The sequence below is a fragment of the Labrus bergylta genome, chromosome 3 (assembly GCF_963930695.1).
Source record: "Labrus bergylta chromosome 3, fLabBer1.1, whole genome shotgun sequence".
Taxonomy (NCBI): Eukaryota; Metazoa; Chordata; class Actinopteri; order Labriformes; family Labridae; genus Labrus; species Labrus bergylta.
Window position 1 is genome coordinate 7580423 of NC_089197.1, and position 19247 is coordinate 7599669.

General features: G+C 40.4%; 1 protein-coding gene across 1 annotated transcript; it reads left to right on the plus strand.

The window, feature by feature from the left end:
- Positions 1–211: 211 nt before the first annotated feature.
- Positions 212–18144, plus strand: LOC114921396 (5-hydroxytryptamine receptor 3A-like). Its single transcript, XM_065952379.1, has 14 exons — positions 212–305; positions 1057–1113; positions 2197–2265; positions 2421–2480; positions 6500–6538; positions 6776–6921; positions 10628–10672; positions 10791–10900; positions 11656–11825; positions 13196–13347; positions 15500–15710; positions 16423–16575; positions 16746–16774; positions 17725–18144. The coding sequence occupies exons 1-14, from the start codon at positions 269–271 to the stop codon at positions 17944–17946; spliced, it is 1500 nt and encodes a 499-aa protein (XP_065808451.1). The 5' UTR covers positions 212–268; the 3' UTR covers positions 17947–18144.
- Positions 18145–19247: the final 1103 nt, after the last annotated feature.

Consider the following 19247-nt stretch of genomic DNA (forward strand, 5'->3'; position numbering starts at 1 on the left):
ACTTACCGGCCTCAATGGATGAAATATGGAGTAAACATGTTTTGGTTTGATAAGAAAGTTGAGGAAACTGTTGAGGTCAATGCCACTTCCTTGTTGCATTAGGCGTGTTTCTATCTTCAGGCTAATGAGAAATGAAATAGTGTTGGTTAATAAATGTGCCTTGCCCTCTTTTAGTACAGAGCACTGATATATAAACTGCAATGAAACATTTACAGACAACATGAAGGAGGGGGATTGTTACTGACAGAGCAGAGGTTTCACAGTCAGGATGTTCACAGGTTTCCTCCTGTTGCTCCTCCTCTCAGGTAAGCCGGGACATTTCTTTAAGATGCATGCTGGTGCAAAGGTCTGCAGTTTGGCTTTCATTATTATTATTTTAAAATCATCATAATCAATCTCCAGATACAAAGGAGAGGCATGGAGTTTGGATTAGTGATTCAGCTTGGAAAACAAAACTAAAATAAGTACCGTCATTCTGCTCCTTTAAACACATGCCATGAATTTTTATTCGCTGTGGTATGGTGCTTTGAAATCCACAAATAAAATCAATTCACCTCCACTGGTCTTGACTCAGTCTCTATCCCTAAATGTCTTGGTCTTGTCTCGGTCTCGGAGCACTCTGGTTCAGGGTATGTCCTGGTCTTGGTTAGTGTGGTCTTGATTACAACACTAGTGTTGTCCCTTGTTGTTACATCGGTTTTGTAATCTGTGTGTCATGATAGATTGCTGGCTGCAAACACATCTTCAGGTACACATAAAGTTATCTGAACTTATAGCAACCTCTACCATCAGTGTGTGACTGTGTAGGTGTGACCTGCATCCTTTCATAACTTTTTTCTAAATTGATCGAAAGTTACGAGGCATTTTCTTGATTTGATTTTTTCTTATGTCAATATTTTCTGTTTTTGTTGTATCAGTACACTGAAAGTCTTTCTGCTTCAGATGAAAAAAAATAAATTCAGTTATTCAGCCCTTATTTATGCTCTGTTGGAGAGGAGAGGTGTGTGCATGGAAACAATACTGAAAAAAATAATTTTGTATACTCTTTTATGTCAGGTGGAAGTACCTTCAATCACACAGAGCCTCTTGATGATCAACTGATGAATGATAATGGTATGTAAAGGAAAGAAATACATCAAAACTTCACACTTGTAAACCTATTTTTCTGGTTGCCTTTATTATGAAGGCAACCAGAGACTGAAGAAGATTTGTTGTTTCTAACTATCTCAGAGGTTTTTGTTTGAAGGGCAGTTTTTTTGGGCAGCAGCAACACTGAATAGATGATTCATACAGTAACAGGAACATTATTTAAATGGGACATATTGTACTCACTCTCTCCATTTATGATGTCAGTCTGGAACACTTACTGAGTAGCGTTGTGAGGTGTGGAGCTAAAAAAAGCCTCCTTATTGATCCGATACTGGCATCAGTAAAATCCCTTATTTCAGCTGTCTTTTTAAGATCTCTGATCCTGTATTTGATCATGCCTATAAGCACCTCTATTTCAGCCCTGCTCAGAACAGGCTGTTTCTGTATGGTAAAATAACTATCGTCTGTCTGCTCCTTAAAGACATGCTGTTGTGTTTTTATTTGTGCTGGTAAAGGGCTTTGAGCTCCACAAACAAAATCTATTCACCTCTACTGTTTTACAATGAAGCAGCAATCTTGATTTCTGAGTTTGTTTTTTTAACTTTTGAAATTGTTTCTTAAAATGAAACAAGTATTGCTGCCTTGTCTCTCAGTGGGATGTGACAAGTATTTATTAGTGTCATTTTCAGTGTTTTAATCAGGGAGGCTGTGGCTCAGTTGGTAGAGTCAGTTAACTCTCAACCAGTCGACTTGATATTGAGCAACGTTACTGAAATAAACACGGTCCCATGCCATATTGAGAGTATCCTTGACAGAATACTTGTAAAATAATGGTGATAACACTTATTTAGAGGGCCCCTCTTTTCCTTTTATTAGCACAGGGCACCAGCAGACTACGGTCACCACTCTTCGCGGGATATCAGTAATCCTGTCACTGAGGCGGAGGGGGATAGCGTAGGAAGGGATGTAGATGATACTGAAGCCATCCTGCCAAACTTGATTTGATGAATTATGAACTTATGTCAACACATACATGTATAGGAGAGGAGGAGATGCATTGGGCATGGAAATATTGAAATTTGAAACATATATATTCTTTTGTGTCAGGTGGAAGTACCTCTGGTGACACAGAGCCTCCTGGTGATCAACAGATCTACAATCAGAGCTATTCAGGAGGTATGAAAAAATGCACCAGCACTTTGTTGTCAAACAAACTCTAGAACACAATATTTTTGACAAACACGTGTTCTGTTGTGAAAGAATAAAGATTTCTCTATGTGATATTTGGCCAAAATATCCAAGTTTGAAACTTATATATTCTTTTGTGTCAGGTGGAAGTATCTACGTTGATCTAAGACCTGATTATTATCAGGTGTACGGTTACATGGAAGGTATGTAAAAAATGACCAGCACATTGTTTTAAAACTATCTCAGAGGTTTTTGTTGGGGGGAGGTTGTGATTTTGCATATCAGCAAAATTAATTAGATGGCATACTGTAACTTTTGTGAATGAATGAAGAGTTGTCTAAGTCACGTTAGGCGGAAATATCGTCTGAGTCCAACCTTTGGCCAATTGAAGGTCAGGGACATGGACCTATCCTCCAGGGCTAGAATTATACAGCACTATGAGTAGGGTGAATGCATCAGTGGAGGATAGGAGTTTAGAATGACAGAGGAAAGGAACCTACAGGTTTGTCCCTGTTGCTGGCAGAAAGTGAAATCGATCAAGTTCAAGTTCATTTATAGCCATTTCAATGATACAGTTGACAGGAATTTGTCTTGGTGTGCTCACATATACCTCACAATGACACCAATGCACAAACATAAACACATAATTCCCAATACATAAGGATATGTAAACAGGTTGGGTAACCAGTCCATGAAGTGCTTGGTGCAGGAGGCACAAACCAGAATGCAGAAAAACAGTTCATAGTGCAAATGGCGAATGGATGTCCCTAGTGTAGGGCGGCATTCCATAGTGCAGGGGGCAAGAGACTATAGTGCACGGGGGGGGGCGCAGTCCATAAGTACATAGTACCAATCATAGTAACAGACTGTACAGAAATGCAGCACATACTGTACGTAACAGGGAAAAAAAACATTAAAAAAACGTTAAAGCCATATTTAAGTGTCTTATGGCTTGCAGGTTTGTGCTATCTCTGAAGTGTGATGTTCTGCTTGTGATGCTTCTGTACCACTTCCCTGATGGCAAAAGAGTGAACAGGTCAAATGCCTTAGAAAGCATCAGGGAAAGATGAAGTGTGTGGTAAAATGAGAGCAGAGTCACCACATTGATCAGTATTACTTAAGTATGAAGTCAAGCGACAGGTAGGAAAGCACCATTCGTGGTCAGAGATGCTGATTGTCAACAGGTAAGGCAGGCAACTGCTTAGAGCCCCAGGCCAGTAGGGGAAAACTGTAAACCACTGCAGTGGCTCAAAATGTGCAAAGTTTGCAATGACAGTAGGAAACCTCCCTAAGGGGGCCCCATCTGATAGCACTCACTCCTGATGCGCTGCTTATCAAAGCTTACATTATACCTGTTATAGCCTGAGATTGTAAATGAAAGTCTCTGAAGGCAAACAAAGACGTGTAATCTGTTTGGTAGTAAAAGAAGAGAAAGAGGGAAAAGAAGCCAGACACCACATAACCAGTCGACTTGATCCTGAGCAATGTTACTGAAATAAACATGGTCTCTGCCCATGCCATATTCAGAGTATCCTTTACAGTGTCAGAAGGTAATAACACAAATGGTAATAACACTTGTTGGAGGGCCCCTGTTACAGTCTGAGTTTTTAAATGAAATTCTCTGAAGGAAAACAAAGAGGAGTATCATAAACAATCCCCAGATACAAAGGAGAAGCATGGAGTTTGGTCTGTGATTCAGTTTGGAAACAAAACAAAAATTAGAACCGGTGATGAAGTGCCCTCGCATCCCTGTGCTTGTCGGGGTGTGTCGCGACCGCAGGGAGTGAGCAGCAGAGGGATGTGGCTAAGCAGCAGGCTGTGCAGATTGATTTATGTAAAAGAATTTTGATGTGAAATCCAGCAAAGTTTTTAATATAAACATCCATGATGAGTACTTGTAAAGTATTAAATACAAAAAAATTCTTAAAAATTCTTCACATTCAGGCTTTGAAGAAGTGGTCAGACCATAAAATCGCAACAATAAAGCGTGTTGCAGCTCTTAAAAGAAACATCTCTGGTGGCGCTGGCGGCACAGTGGTTAGTGTGTTAATGTATGGAGGCTGTAATCCTCCAAGCAGGCGACCTGTGGCTCCTTTCCTGCATGTCAATCCCCACTCTCTCTCTTCCTGATTTCCAACTCTATCCACTGTACTATCTTTCAAATAAAGGCGTGGTCGTCGTAATCAATAAGATTTGCAGTGTTATTTAAACACATGTGCAATATTGTGCATTTATCATCAAGTGTGATTTTTTGTTTTAATAAGGATGACTGAGCTGCAAGATGCACAGAGCGGCCAAGAATTAAAAAATGTTGTGCATTGATCAATCCTTTGATTAATAATATCATAGAATGAGGGAGACAGCTGACTGAAGTGAGCACTCTGACAATATAAGAATCAATGTGGATCCTGTGAACATATAAGCATTCCAGATATACTCGTGCGTAATGAAGAATGGTGAATGTTTTGGTACTGTAGGAGGACAGTGTAAGTGCAGCAGCAACGTGATGTCATTTTTCTTATGTTTGTGACCCACCTGCTGTAGTAAACTACTGATATGTCCATTCTTACCTTCACTTTATTCACATGCTCCTCCATTTCTGAGTCAGAAAGTTTATTTTATTTTTCTAACTTCCGGTTTTCACCATGATCCAACGCTGAAAACCTTTGTGTGTTTTTATTCGCTGTGGTAAAGTTCTTTGAGCTCCACAAACAAAATCTATTCACCTCCACTGTTTGAGGATTGAAGCAGGAATTTTTATTCATGAGTTGTTTCTTTATATGAAACTGGCTTTGCCGCCTTATTGATAACTCTGTAGAACGAGAACTTGTCTCTCAGTGGGATGTGGCAAGTTTTTATAAGTTTAATTTTCAGTATTCTAATTAGGTGGTCTGTAGCTCGGTTGGTAGAGTCGGTTGTCTCTCAACCAGGGGTTGTCAGGGGTTTGATCCACAGGTCCTTCAGCCACACATCTGATGTGTCCTTTGGCAAGACCTTTAACCCCAAGTTGCATCCGCTGCTTCAGCGTCGTCGTATGAATGGGATTAGTTTATACTAATGGCCACTGATGATAAAAATAATAATAATAATAAATTTATTTTGTATAGCGCTTTTCTAAATTGTCAAAGACATTTTGACAAAAACAACCAAAAACTGTCAAATGATGCTTTTATGAATCATTCTTGGTGTCATGGTTCGGTCAAACATCTTTAAAAGAGAAATTCCTTAAATCGGATGGTCAAATGGTCGAGTCGTGTGATTGGTGAAAAACAGCTCTATCCGGCGTCCCTGGATACAAGAGAGTCGCAGCGGATAGCTACCTCAATTTTAAACGATGATTCCCATCCCTGCACAGAGACGCTCAGCTTCTTCCCTCTGGACGGAGGATTGTAGTCCCAAAGTGTCGAACAAAGTGATACATAAACAGCTTTGTTCGCTGCTATCACTGAACTGAACAAGCTTTGCACATTTACTTTATTTATTTATTTCTGTGCAAAACTTATTTTGACCCTGCCTGAAGATATTTTTTAGTTGTGTTTTTAATTGATCGATTGAGACTAATCTCCCCTCTCTCTGAGAACTTTTATTATTTTTTATTATTTTTTAGATTTGAATCATGTTTTAGTCGGTTAAATAGTTTCTCCTTCTCTCATGTGTTTTCTAGTGTTGTAGTACTTGAGAACTCGACATCTGTCTTGGTCTTGGTTAGTGTGGTCTTGACCACAACACTAGTGTTGTCCCTTGTTGTTACATCTGTTTTGTAATCTGTTTGTCATGATGGATGTCGATCTTGCTGGCTGCAAACAAATCTACTTATGGGTACAAATAAATTCACCTGAACCTGAACTTTCCACAGCGGCCTCTGCCATTAGTGTGTGAATGTGAATAGGTGGGACCTGTGGTGTAAAAGAGATTCGAGCTTAAGTCCATTTACCATTTATCTAATGTTTTTTTCAAAACTATGCTTTGAGATCGTACTAGGATATAATTAAAGTTTTCTTCTATTCTGATCTGAAAACTAAATATTGATTTGAATTTTTCTCATGTCAATATTTTCTGTTGTATCAGTTCACTGAATATCTTTCTGCTTTAGATGCTAAAACTGACATTTAGTTTGTCAGCTCTTATTTATGCTGTATTGGAGAGGAGGAGAGGTGTGTGCATGGAAACAATACTGAAAAAAATAATTCTATACTCTTTTATGTCAATTTCAATTACACAGAGACTGATTTTGATACATGGAAGGTCGAGTACCATAAAGGTATGTACAGGAAAGAAATACAACAAAACATCATACTTCATCAAACATTAATATTTTTCTGGTTGGCTTTATTGTGAAATCCTGAAACTGAAGATGATTTGTTGGTTGTCTCAGAGGTTTTTGTTTGAAGGGCAATTTAAATAAATATCATACCCACTCATATTGTAGGTGCTCTGAAGGTGTAGATTAAAGGAAAGAATTCTCACAAAGAATGTGTTTTGATGTTTTTTCTTGTAGATGAGTCCAAGTGTACGCATGCGGCTATTATAAATGAACTGAATTTGACTAACAAAGTCATGTTCTGCTATACCCGGCCCGCTAAAAACTACAGTAAACCCACTGAAGTAACACTGGATGTACATCTATTTGCTATTCTAGATGTGGTAAGTGTTTTTCTCTCATTCTTGACAACAGATTTTTCTTCTTTGAAGAAGGTTTTAATGTTTTAATATTTCAGTTTGTCGCTGTTAAGATCAGATGAACCACCCCTGGGTCTGCATGTTTTCTGATATCAAGATTATTTAAACATCACTCATGCCATACATTGCTAGAAAGCTATGATTCCTGTGATTCCGACCATGTGAACCATTTCAAGATATAACCACCACGGCAGCCACAATCTATGCATCTGTCACATAAAGCATCAACGATAGTTTTTACTGTCTTGTGACTTACCATTTAAAGATTTATTGAACGCTCCCGATTATGATATACCAACAAAAACACTCTTCTGCATTGACAAGGGTCCCAACGATCCAAATCCAGTGAATGATTTAATCCAAACACATTGCATCCATAAAGAGCCACAGGATTCTTTCAAATATGCCACTACTTTTTTCCGGTTTCCCACTGTATTTTGTAATATTTAATGTTTATGAATGAATATTTTTCCATTGTGAGACATCGAAATGGCAGCCGCAATCTAAGCTTTCGATTGAACCCTCATTTGGCCATTTATGAAGTTCAAAAGAGACAATATTTGTACTTGTAGTCAAAGCAGATAAAGAACAGCATTCCATTTCCTCAAGGTATGCATGGATAGGCATATCCATTATTAAGCAATTTATTTTTAACAGATGAAAAATATTTGCAAACACAAAATCCCCTCGGGGGCAAGGTCCAAAGTGAAAACGCCATTCCAGGGCATGAATCCCCACTGCCCCTATCGCAAACAGAAATGTCAACAAAACCCGACACGGGCAGGGAAACATAGAAACTCAACCCTCTGCTGCCACTCCAAGGACAGATGTGGGGACAATGGATGAAGCCAGGTTCAATCTGTAGAACCTGGCAAAGGTTGAGGAGGATGCCCAGCCAGCAGCAGTACACACCTCCTCTAAAGGTGCACCACGGAAAACTGCCCAGGAAGTGGCCACTCCTCTTGTAGAGTGTGCTGAGAGCCTGGAGGGGGGATCAACTCCAGTCTGCACATAAGCCATGGTGATCAAATCAACAATCCAATGGGCCAGACGGTGTTTATAAACAGGCCTGCCCAAGGTAGTAACCCCATATGACACAAACAGTAAATCAGATGAACGAAAAGGCTTTGTATGGTCAACATAGTTCCGGAGGACCCTCACTGGGCACAGGTTGTGAAGCCGTACATCCTCCGCAGAAATGTGTGGAGGAGGGCAGAAAGCCTCCAGGACCAGAGGCTTGGCAACAAAGGTCCGAGCCATAACTTTAGGCTGAAAAGCTGGGTTTGGGAGAAGGTGGACTGACTTGTCCCCATCCCCTAATCTAATGCAAGCCTCGTCCACTGAGAGAGTGCCCAACTCGCTCACTCTTTTTGCCGAAACAATGGCCAAGAGGAAAGCAGTCTTCAAACTGAGATGGCGCAGGTCCAGACTAAACAGCGGTTCAAGGGGAGGCTGGCATAGAGCGCTGAGGACCACCTGGAGGTCCCAGGAGGGCAGTAGAAGTTTCCCTGATGGGCGACTCCTCCTTGATCCTCTTAAAAACTGTGTAGCCAGAGGGTGTGCACCCGGGGAACAGCCCTCACATCTGTCATGAACTGTAGAAATCCCTGCAAGGTAACCCCTGATAGTCGATTCTGCCTGGCCCAGGTCAAAGAGGTGCTGGAGGAAGGCCAGAATAACAGGCATGCCACACGTTAAAGGGGTTTTCTCCCGTAATGCCACACCAGTCCAGAAACACCCTCCATTTAGGAGCTCGTGAGGCCAGCAAAGTGTCCACCACCTGTCTCTCTAGGCCAAGCGAGAGTAACTGTTGCCTTTCAAAGGCAACACATGAAGCCTCAGTGTTTGGGGCTCTGGGTGCCATATCCTGCCTCGCATCTGGGACAGCATATCCTGTCTAACTGGTAGACACCACAGACAGCCCACCAGCATCCCTTAGACCTCTGCCCTCCACGGCCTCTGTGGCCAATGTGTTGCCACAGAGACCCTTCGAGCACCCAGCCACCTCACTCTCCTGATGAAAACTGGCAGAAGAAGGAGTAGGGGAAAGGCATACTGCCACACTAGAGTCCACAAGAGGCTCAGGGCGTCTATCCCCAGCTGCCCTGCAGGGCCGTACATGAATGACTACAGAGGGCCGTGAGTGTTGCCTGCTGTGGCAAAGAGGTCCACCTGATCTTGGTTGATGGGGACATGAAACCTATCTCTCACCACCATCTCCAAAACCCCTCGAAAGCGAGGTGGGCAGGCCCTGAACTGCAGGAGCTATGCAAACTGTAGAGTCCCGATAACCCATGAAAAAGTGGTACACTGACACCAAGCCCTGAGGGTGACGATGGTGAAGCCTGGATTCAGTGACGGGACACCATCAGGGGTACTGACGGGGCTTAGCTGACCCACGATCAGTGCGCTCGCGAGAACGGGGTTGAAAACGTGGGGGCCACGCATCTGCGTTGGGGGAGGACCTTGCCTCCACTCCCCACTGGTTTTCCCCAGTCTAGAGGCCATGGCTACGGACTGGAAAAGCCTTCACCACCAGCCCATCAGTCATGCGGCACTTAATATTTGGTGCCGCCCTGCTACCTGTGTTTGGAGTCCCAGACAACAGTGCAAAAGTGGGCCTCACCTTTGACCAGCCATCCAGGCCGTGCACTGCCGCCTGGTTCAGGAGGCTAAGGGCTGAGCGAGGTGTAGCCTCAGTAGCCTCCCTCCAATTCCCTCTGCATGAGGTCAACCCGTGGGTCACCCAGCAAGATCTGCTTAGTCCAGATCCGTTTCCTGGCCCGCTTTCTTCCAGCTGACGCCTGTGAAGGTGGAGTGGGTGGATCCTGGCCGGGGGAGGCACACCAGTCTCCGGGCCACTGTCCCTCCCATCCTGAGATGCCATAATCCAATTATGGCAGCACCTCCTTTCAGTCTTCCCTCTCCGTAGATAACTGGAGGGTCAGCAAAAAGAAGCACACATTCAGTAATTTGACATTTTATAAAAAAACATGCAAACCAGAAAAAGTCTCTGAGTAATGTATGATTTGTTTCTTTTCAGAAACAGACATTTAATCATACAGTACAAACCTCAATCAGCCTTACTTCACGCCGACCTTATTGCCCACCAAAACACGGGAGCCGCTCCACCGCTTCTCAATACCGCACCTGAAAGCACGAGAGGCCGCTCGTCCTCCTCACCGGCACGCTTTATAAATTCAGCACGGACAAACTCACGACACGCCAAAGGGGTGCCAGCACACGGCAGCCCGGTAATCAGCAGTCGAGACCTTGAGAGTTAACAAAGTACAACAATTCAAGCTGGTATAAGCTCGTACTGACCAGGAGAGAGGAAAGAGGGAGTGTGTGGGTGCATACATATAATGTGAAGCGGGTGATGTCGCACCCACAGGTGTGATTAATTTGGTATAATGCTCCTGATCCTAGGTAGGTAGTCACAAGGTTAAAGGTTCACTGAAATGAAATAAAACATATTAGTGTTAGAGAAACATGGTGAAGTGGATTTGGCATATAGCATATTTTGCACCATAGACTAAACATTCCCTTCAGAGTAATGTTGGAAATAACCTGATGTTTACATATAAAAATATTATAAAACAGTGACACATAAATTTGATTAACTTGACCATGAACTTGACATTTTTGAAAGAATGTTTCTTCCTCCTAGAGAGACAAGGAACAGGAACTTGTTACTCACATTTGGATAAATACGGTGAGTTTTCTGTAAGGATAAAACATTTTTAATGACTTAATCAAGATATCTTTCTTTTATATGGATGACCAAAATTTAAATATTGAGGAGTTTATGTCTTCCTGTGTTGCTCTTTTAGATTTGGCGTAATCCCTTGATCACTTGGAATTCTAGTGAATACTGTGGTATTCCCTCGGTTTATTATCCTGCTGAACGATTGTGGAACCCGGATATAATGATTGACGAGATGTAAGTTTGACTTGATGTACATGGTTCACATTCATACACTAGCAACAGAATAGCTCAACGCACTGCAACCCTTTTAAAATCTGATTTTATATGCGTAAGTCAAGAAAACATGAGCAATTTGACAACACGTGTAGCATTGAAAAAAAAAAGATTTATTAATTTGTTTAAATTTGTGTCAGTGTTTACGTAATAATCATGATATGATTTAGGGCTGAAATTAACTCTTTTTTTTATCGCTTTAATCATATGCTATTTAGTCCCTTTAGACGCACCAGAGTTAATTCCCCATAGAGTGACTTTTGACTGCCAGGAAAGTTAAACTGTAGCCAAGAGATTTTCAGCGACTTCTACCTTGACTCTTACAGGAATGATGAAAGCACAGCTGTGACAGCGGGGCACAGGGATGTGTTAGAGATGAAGCTAATTAGCCCTACAGCTAGCGCTAGCTCCAGACATCTCAGGGCTGCAAGGGATAAAACCCCAGTTTGGCTGTCACATCCCTGGTGTAAATATCCAGGCCCAACTCGCTTTAAATTTCCTTGTTGCTGTCATATGGACAATATTCTTTGTCGTTGCAACTTTCCTATCCAGGGTTGTATCAAGACTTTTTTTGACTGGGGTGGTCCACCTGAAGCACTGATTTATGCAGGGGTGGTTTGTGGGTACGTGCATGCAAATACATTTTTTTACAGATGTTTCCAAGACAATTTGGGAACATAAATCTTAACAAAATGTGTTTTTTTTTCCTCACACAGGACAGAAAAAGATAAGGCCACACAGATTTCTTATCTCGCCATATATCATACTGGTTCTGTGTTTCTAAGGAATGGCATGGTGCTGGTCAGCACCTGCAAGATGCAGTTTTACAAATTTCCTTTTGACATTCAAAGCTGCAACCTTACTTTCAAGTCGATCTCAATGTCAGGTGAGCCAGTAACCTTTTGGTTAGTTTCTATAAGGTATGTGTCTTTTTGTCTATAAAGTCTGAATGATTGTGTGTACTTGAATGACTTTATTGTCACCTGAAAAAGAGTACCAGACACTTTGGACCCAATTTTGAAAGTTTAAAGCACAATGTCTTAAACATAAGGCACAAAGTGATTTGGGGTGACGCAGATAGGCATAATCGGGTTGCTAAATTAAAAACAGGGCGTGAACGGGTTGAATTCTGTTGCTTGATGATACATTAGTGTATTTTGGGTATAACATGAATCAAACCACTCAGAGTGTTAGCTCTCATTCCTTTTCAGCCAGGTGTGCCTGCAGGTTGGCATGTTGGACCGAACATCTCTCCTTTCATTATGTCCCTGAACACATAGAACACACACACAGGGCACTGTATGAACTATGTTATATTTGCTGAACCTCCCACATCAGAAACAATCATTGGTGCCGTTCCAAATTGAGAGTCGCAATCAACATTTCCTCTGCAGGCACAAAAGTGTATCCTCATCATTAAGTAAAATCAACATCAGATAAAGATAGGCTTTAAACATTCTTTCCTTTTTTTCCCACTTGAATCATAGGCTCAATTCTCTAATATGTGCATAATGAACAATAGACAGTTCTGTATTCATATCTGTTGCCTGTGTTGGTGGCACTCAGACATAAAGTGCACTGGAGTGAGGGGCATATGATTGAGAGCTTGGTGTCAGTCTCGGCTGGAATTTTGGGCTGTGTGTGACTTTAACAAGACGAGATGAAGCAGGTATCCAAGAGACAGTGATGATGGTTTCTTTGTTTTCTGATATCCCCAGACCGGCCTCATGTGGAAAGGAATATAAAGATAACAGGTTAAGAGGAAAATAAAGATAGAACTCTTCCCCCATTAAAAACTCAATGTAATGTATCAGCAAATGCAAGAATATATTTAACTGGGCAGTCTGAGTGCCTATGTGATTCACTCTGTGCAAAATGGGATAAGTGTAAGTCCGTTATGAACCAATTTATGCATGCCCATCTTTCTATTGTGCCTTCTAAATAGCAATAATGTTCTGCGCCACTGAATTTAATCTTTAGAATAGGTTTTTAGGGGGTCTAAGCTGCAGTCGATTTCTATGTCCTCAAGGTAGGTGGTGTGTGCCTGACCACACCACATTATAAGAAAAACAAACCCTGGGTGCTTTCTTAGGTGCAATTTAATTTACTATTACCATAACATGGGAGCTGGCCTAGAAAATAGGAAAGAGACCTGCGCTGCTTGCTAAGGTGTTTTGTGCCGGGTGTACTAAAGGTGCTTTTGTCTCTAATATAACTAGGTGGAAACCTAACTTGTATTCTTGTCTCCAACCTCAGCACGGGATTTAAAGCTAAGTCCAAATAAGTTTCCAGGTATGGATGGGCTGTCTCAAGAAGCGTTGCAGTATGAGTGGCTCCCTGTGAACATCACAGTAACAAGTGAAGTGGTCAAAAACTACGGCATCTTGTCAAGCACAGTTGTCTACACAGTATGTATTGTTTTTAAACATATCATCTCTGTAATTTCTTTCACTTCATTTTAGAGGCTTTCATTTTTCTGTCAGCTCCTTAATAAGCAACAATTGATTTTATTGATTTAGATCGTAAAGAACTCGTGCAAATCAGAACATGTATCTAGATTTTTGGTTGCAAAAATTGATGTGTGTAGAGGTGAGTCTATGTAGGCATGGTATCACCCTACTTCCCCTTACAGTAGGAGAGGGGACGTTTCTGACCCTCAGTGCCAACTAGGGTGCATGCACAGGCACCCTTCTGTAGAGGCCTCATTGCTTGTAGGCCAACACATTAACATACAATAAGAGGCACACTCTAGATTTACCTTTTTTCAAGAGTCTGAACATTTGCAAGGTTGTGGTGACTGATGTTGCCCTGTCTGAACATCCTTGTACTTTCTTTGAGAGAGAGAGCACTCTCTCAAAGAAAGTACACACAAATATTCAAACACAAGTAAATCTAAAACAGTATCATAACATAACCAGACAGATAAAAGGACCCAAAATGCAGGACTACATGAGGCAGAGTTCAGTAGTAAGCAGAGTTTAATAACCAGTCCAGGATCCTCATTTATCAACGGTGTGTACGCATGGATCTGTGCGTAGTGAGTGCGTAAGAACATTCCCATGCAAAGAGTGGAATTTATCAACTTGTACTATTACTGAGAAATGTGTGTAAATATAAGCACAGCTCTGACCATGCTTACGCACAGAATCTAGTGGTAGAACATTGGAACTACAAATAAAAAGCACTACGAGTGTCACAGCACGCCTTAATCAATCTCAACGTAGATGCATGAGTTTTCTTTAATTAAAAACACAAAATTAGTGATTTTGTCCAGTTTGAAACGCCTAATTGGTCTGAAAACATTTAAAAGACCGCTGTGATGGGTATTTGAAATGTTTAATCATAGCTCATTTTGCATTTTTAGATGATTTGGCAAACAGTGCGCTCTTCAGTAAGGGCATTTCAAAAGAGCGCACTGATATGTTTGGTCCAACTTGTTCTGTTGGGAGAGCGTCACTGCTTGATTATTTCCCCAGAGAGAGCTATGCTGCGGATGACGCTGTAAATGCACCGTTCAGTGATGGAATTGTGTTGTATTCTCTTATCCTCCCGTTGCAGATACTTCTCGCTTTTGTGTCGTGATGCATTTTTATTTTTTTGCACTGAACTTATTATCAGACTTCATCTTAGTGTTTTCTCCTCCGACCAACAGAATTTACAGAAATTGTCACCTTCTCTCATGCAGCATTTGGTCTTTTGTTAGTAACTTCGACTAAATGAAAAAACAAACAATTTATTTGGGTCACTCAGCGCTGAGAGTTACTAACCTTGTTTTATTTATTTATTAACGTTTTTTATTAAACCTCATCAACTTCCATTCCTGTTGATATGAAGCTCCTTTTCTTTACTCTAATCATTATTCTGGCAGGGTAAATATTTCCATGTGGTTTTTAAAGAGGTGTTTTGTTACCGCATATGGTTAATTGGAGGTGTTTCTGAATGCAAATGTCTCCGAACATGCATGAGCCTGCTTGTTAAGAACACGTGAGATCGATCAACACTGATTACCTATGTGTTACCGATGTGCGTACGATCGCAGTCCGCATGTTTGATAAATAAGGATTTCTTAGTGCGCATTCTAAATTTCATTCGTAAGACAGAATTTAGAACACTTTCTATGCACTGTTGAGGAGATCAAATCCAAAACCAGCAGGCAAAAGACTAAAATGAGAAGGCAGGCAAGGTAAAAAAAAACACTTGAAGGCTCACTGGAAGATAAAGGCTGGAACTATGAACACACTACGAGCTTGCAACATGAGGGAGGAAACACAGGGATTTTATTTTATTTCTATTTCTCCCACTAAGGTGTAGTTTGCCTTTGGTAAGAATATTCAGGAAATTAGACAAGCAGTCAGTACCTCAATATCAGGTTTAGTATTTCTCTTGTGTTCATATGAGACCAATTTCTTCTGTCTTGATAATCTGCCTACAATTTGATAAAAAAAATCTCAAATCACGGCAAATGATCTGTTCGACACAGATGACTACAATATATATTACTTAACCGACTGGGACATTCTAGAACGACGAACCTCTGACCATCTGAATATGTTTTCCCAGATCATCATGAAGAGGCGTTCAGTCCTCTATGTTGTAAACTTCATCCTGCCCACCCTGTTCTTCTTTTGTCTGGACTTGGCCTCCTTCCTGATCTTAGACAGTGGGGGTGAGAAGCTCAGCTTCAAGGTCACTGTGCTGCTGGCTGTCACAGTTATGCAGCTGATTCTGAATGATATCCTGCCTTCGTCTTCAGACAGGATTCCTCTTATAGGTGAGGATTATTGTTGATACCTCTTCATTAAAACATACTAATGGTGCAACAGATCACACCCCACAGTTGTAACTGCATGTGATTTGTAGATCAAAGAAAAAAGTATCATTATGGTGTCAAATGTTCAATAGTGTGAAGAGAAGGCAGTGTTTAAGTATTGCATGTAGACATCATGGAGATCCACTGTAACAATATGAAGATGGTCAAATCTTTTTTTAATGAATTATGCAGATTGTGCGTTGACTTTCTCAAGTGTTGATGTTAAAGTTTGTATCAAGCGATGCTATGACTTTCATCTTCTCACTTTCATCGTGTTTGCGTTTATCATGCATCAAAAGGAGGACAACACCGTTACTGATTAATACCGTAACATTCCACATCCACTAAATGAATGGTGTGTGTATGTTATGTGTTTAATATTGCTAAATCTCATATGAGAAAAACTTGTTGAAGTAGATTACAGCTAACAAACATTATTTTATTTGTTTGTAATGTTACATTCCTTAATTTAGATGCATGTCGATGCATAACCATTGGTTGTTCTGATTAAATGCAGTTACAGTCATGGCTAGCTGATTCAATCTGTGACACAAATCTGTTATCCGACTGTGAAATTTGTGATCCATTGCACCCATAATACATAACAACTCTATGTATAGTTATCAATTTGCAATTGTCTTTGGACATGAATAATTCTGCTTTCTTTCTTTAGCGGTCTATTGTATCGGGGTTTTTGGCTTGATGATGATGAGCCTCTTGGAGACGATTTTGGTGATGTATCTGATGCAAAAAGACAAAGATAAACACCAAAGCCTGAATGAGGACAGCACGGAGAAGCAAGGAAAATTTCAAAACTGCTTTAGAGGTAAAATAATATAGGTTGTAAATATGTTTATGGTTAAAATAGAAAAACATCAGGCGTCTGGTCAGTTTGCAGTACTGTCATGTTACTCAAGGAATTGAGCATGTATAATATATTATGCAAAGTTGTTGTGATTTTGAACAAAAACTAACCTGTCCCATGCATCTTTGCAGACAAGCCACTGCTGATGATGGTAAAAGAGGTAAAGATTGTTTCCTACTTTATTTTATATGAGCTACTGAAATTGTTTGGATAACAATTACTCTCTAGAGTGATTTGGGTACTGTTTTTCAAATTATATTTTGGTGAATTGCACATGGCAATTTTGATCCCATGGATTTTGTTTGAGTACCATGAACAAAACTTAACTTGAAATTCTGAGAGACAGGAGGAACTGGTGTTAGTGTATAATTAAAAATAAATATATTTATATAATATGTATATCCTGAATTTTCCCTCTGCGGATCAATTAAGTATTATCCTATCCTATATTTCTGTATTTTTTCTGTGGTGTTTGCATGCTTTTCCAGTCCAAAGACTTGCTCATTCAGTTATTTTGTAACTCTAAATTGTTTGTACGTGTGAGCGTGTATGGTTGTGTGTGTCAACGCTATTAGATAATAATGACCTGTACAGGGTGTAGCCTGCCTCTCACCTGACGACAGCTAAGATTGGCGTCATTTCAGACATATTAGATCCTGTGTGAATCTGGACTACAAGGACCACAAACTAACAGTTTGTTAAGTCTGTTAAAGCTGTTAACTCTTGGATGTAGGAATCAGGCAAAAGTCAAAGGAAAGAAAATACGTCCAGAACTATACACATAGCCAGTTGTGAACCTAACTGATGCCAAGCAATGTGATCTATAGATCCCAAGTACAAAATAAGATATATAGAACAATCAAGAATGTGTGCACATCAGGGGGTTGAAAGTATATCACCTGAACAGCATGCTGCCAATGTGCATATTACCAATATCCATCCTGCCTGAATTGTTCTACCTATTTTATTAATTGGCAGAAGAAAATGCATGTTGGAGTTTTTTTAAAGTAAAGAAAAATGCAACTTTTTCAAAAATTTGAATTTTGTATAAAGCTGCTGAATACACTTAGTCATGTTTTTAAATTTGTTATTCAAACTACATTTTTTTAGGGTAGCAGCAGCCTGCTGACCGAGGAGCCCCATGACTTACAAAAGCTGTCCAACAATGAGAGGGAGGTGATACTCAGCAATATAAAGGAAGAAGTGAAGCCTGGCTACTGGACCAAAGTGGCCAAAACAATCAACACAATTTACCTGATATTGCATTTTACATCTGCCAGTCTGTTTTTAGGCATTTTGTTTTCATGTTGGTTTGATGAAGACAATAATTAGTGCTCAAAAATGAAAAAAAACCCAAGTTACTTGGTTCATTCTGATGATCGATCCTTCATCCCTAGCACAGTGTTCCAACACACACACACACACACACACACACACACACACACACACACACACACACACACACACACACACACACACACACACACACACACACACACACACACACACACACACACACACACACACACACACACACACACACACACACACACACACACACACACACACACACACAAATACCTAAACAAAATATATGGTGTTGATTGACAAATGTTGTTGCTGTTGGTGCAGGGATGAAGCTATGGTGATTGAAAATCCCCTACGTACAATATTGGAGAAACTAACTTTGTCACAAACCACACATATCCAGCCTGCTACCTGACATGGCTTCTTGGACCTAACAACTAAATCCATGCTCAGGTTTTCATATGCTACCCAAGTTAAGCTAAAGAGGAATGGGTTATTTGTAAATGGGTCGTATTTCATCCTTGGCACATTTTGAAACAGAACTCTTGAAGGACTTCTTAAAGCGTTTTGCAAGAGACAGATTTCTTTAGATTCAAAATGTATTCCTACCGAACATGCAAACATTGGGACAATCAGATGGAACCCATGCTTAGGATCAGCTCCCTAAGCATGGTTTAATATATGTCACATGTAGTACCGGCTGAGGAAGAGGTGGTTAAAAATGATGTTGTAGTCCAAAATGGCATCTTTAGTATTTGAAATAATTTTGGATTAACGAAAGACATAACAAAAATTGGGGTAAACCTGTAAACCAAGTCTGCGTGAGTATCTATCCATCCATCCATCCATCAGGCCAATTTCCGGACTTGGTCCATGCCGGGACTTGGCACCGAACCCTATCCATTAATGTATGTCAATAGGATCCTGTTTGTGCATGTGTGTGTATATCGGCCTGTGTGTGTAGCATGTTCATTAAACAGTGTAAAACCGAATTTCCCCTCACGGGATAAATAAAGTATAAATTATTATCTCATATATTTACCATAATATTGGCTCAGTGCCCCTTAAATAATCAGAAAACATATCCTGAAGACTCTGAAAAACGTTTTAAAGGGAAATATGTATATCATGCCATGTTCTATTGGGAGTATTCTGCATTGTTTGTGTACATATTATAAATAAAATAATGATACCTGCTCTTACTACTGTCTCAGCGGACAAGTACGACGCTAATATAAAATAAACTGAAAAAAAATATCTGTTTTGCTGATTTACGTGTTTCTGGGAGTTATGAGAGTGGACAAAACAATACACTTGATTATCAG

Coding starts and splice junctions, on each gene's coding strand:
- LOC114921396 (XM_065952379.1), top strand. CDS start 269: ATGTTCACAGGTTTCCTCCTGTTGCTCCTCCTCTCAG. Junction 11,826..13,195: donor CAAGTCGATCTCAATGTCAG/GTGAGCCAGTAA, acceptor CTCCAACCTCAG/CACGGGATTTAAAGCTAAGT. Junction 15,711..16,422: donor AGACAGGATTCCTCTTATAG/GTGAGGATTATT, acceptor TTCTTTCTTTAG/CGGTCTATTGTATCGGGGTT.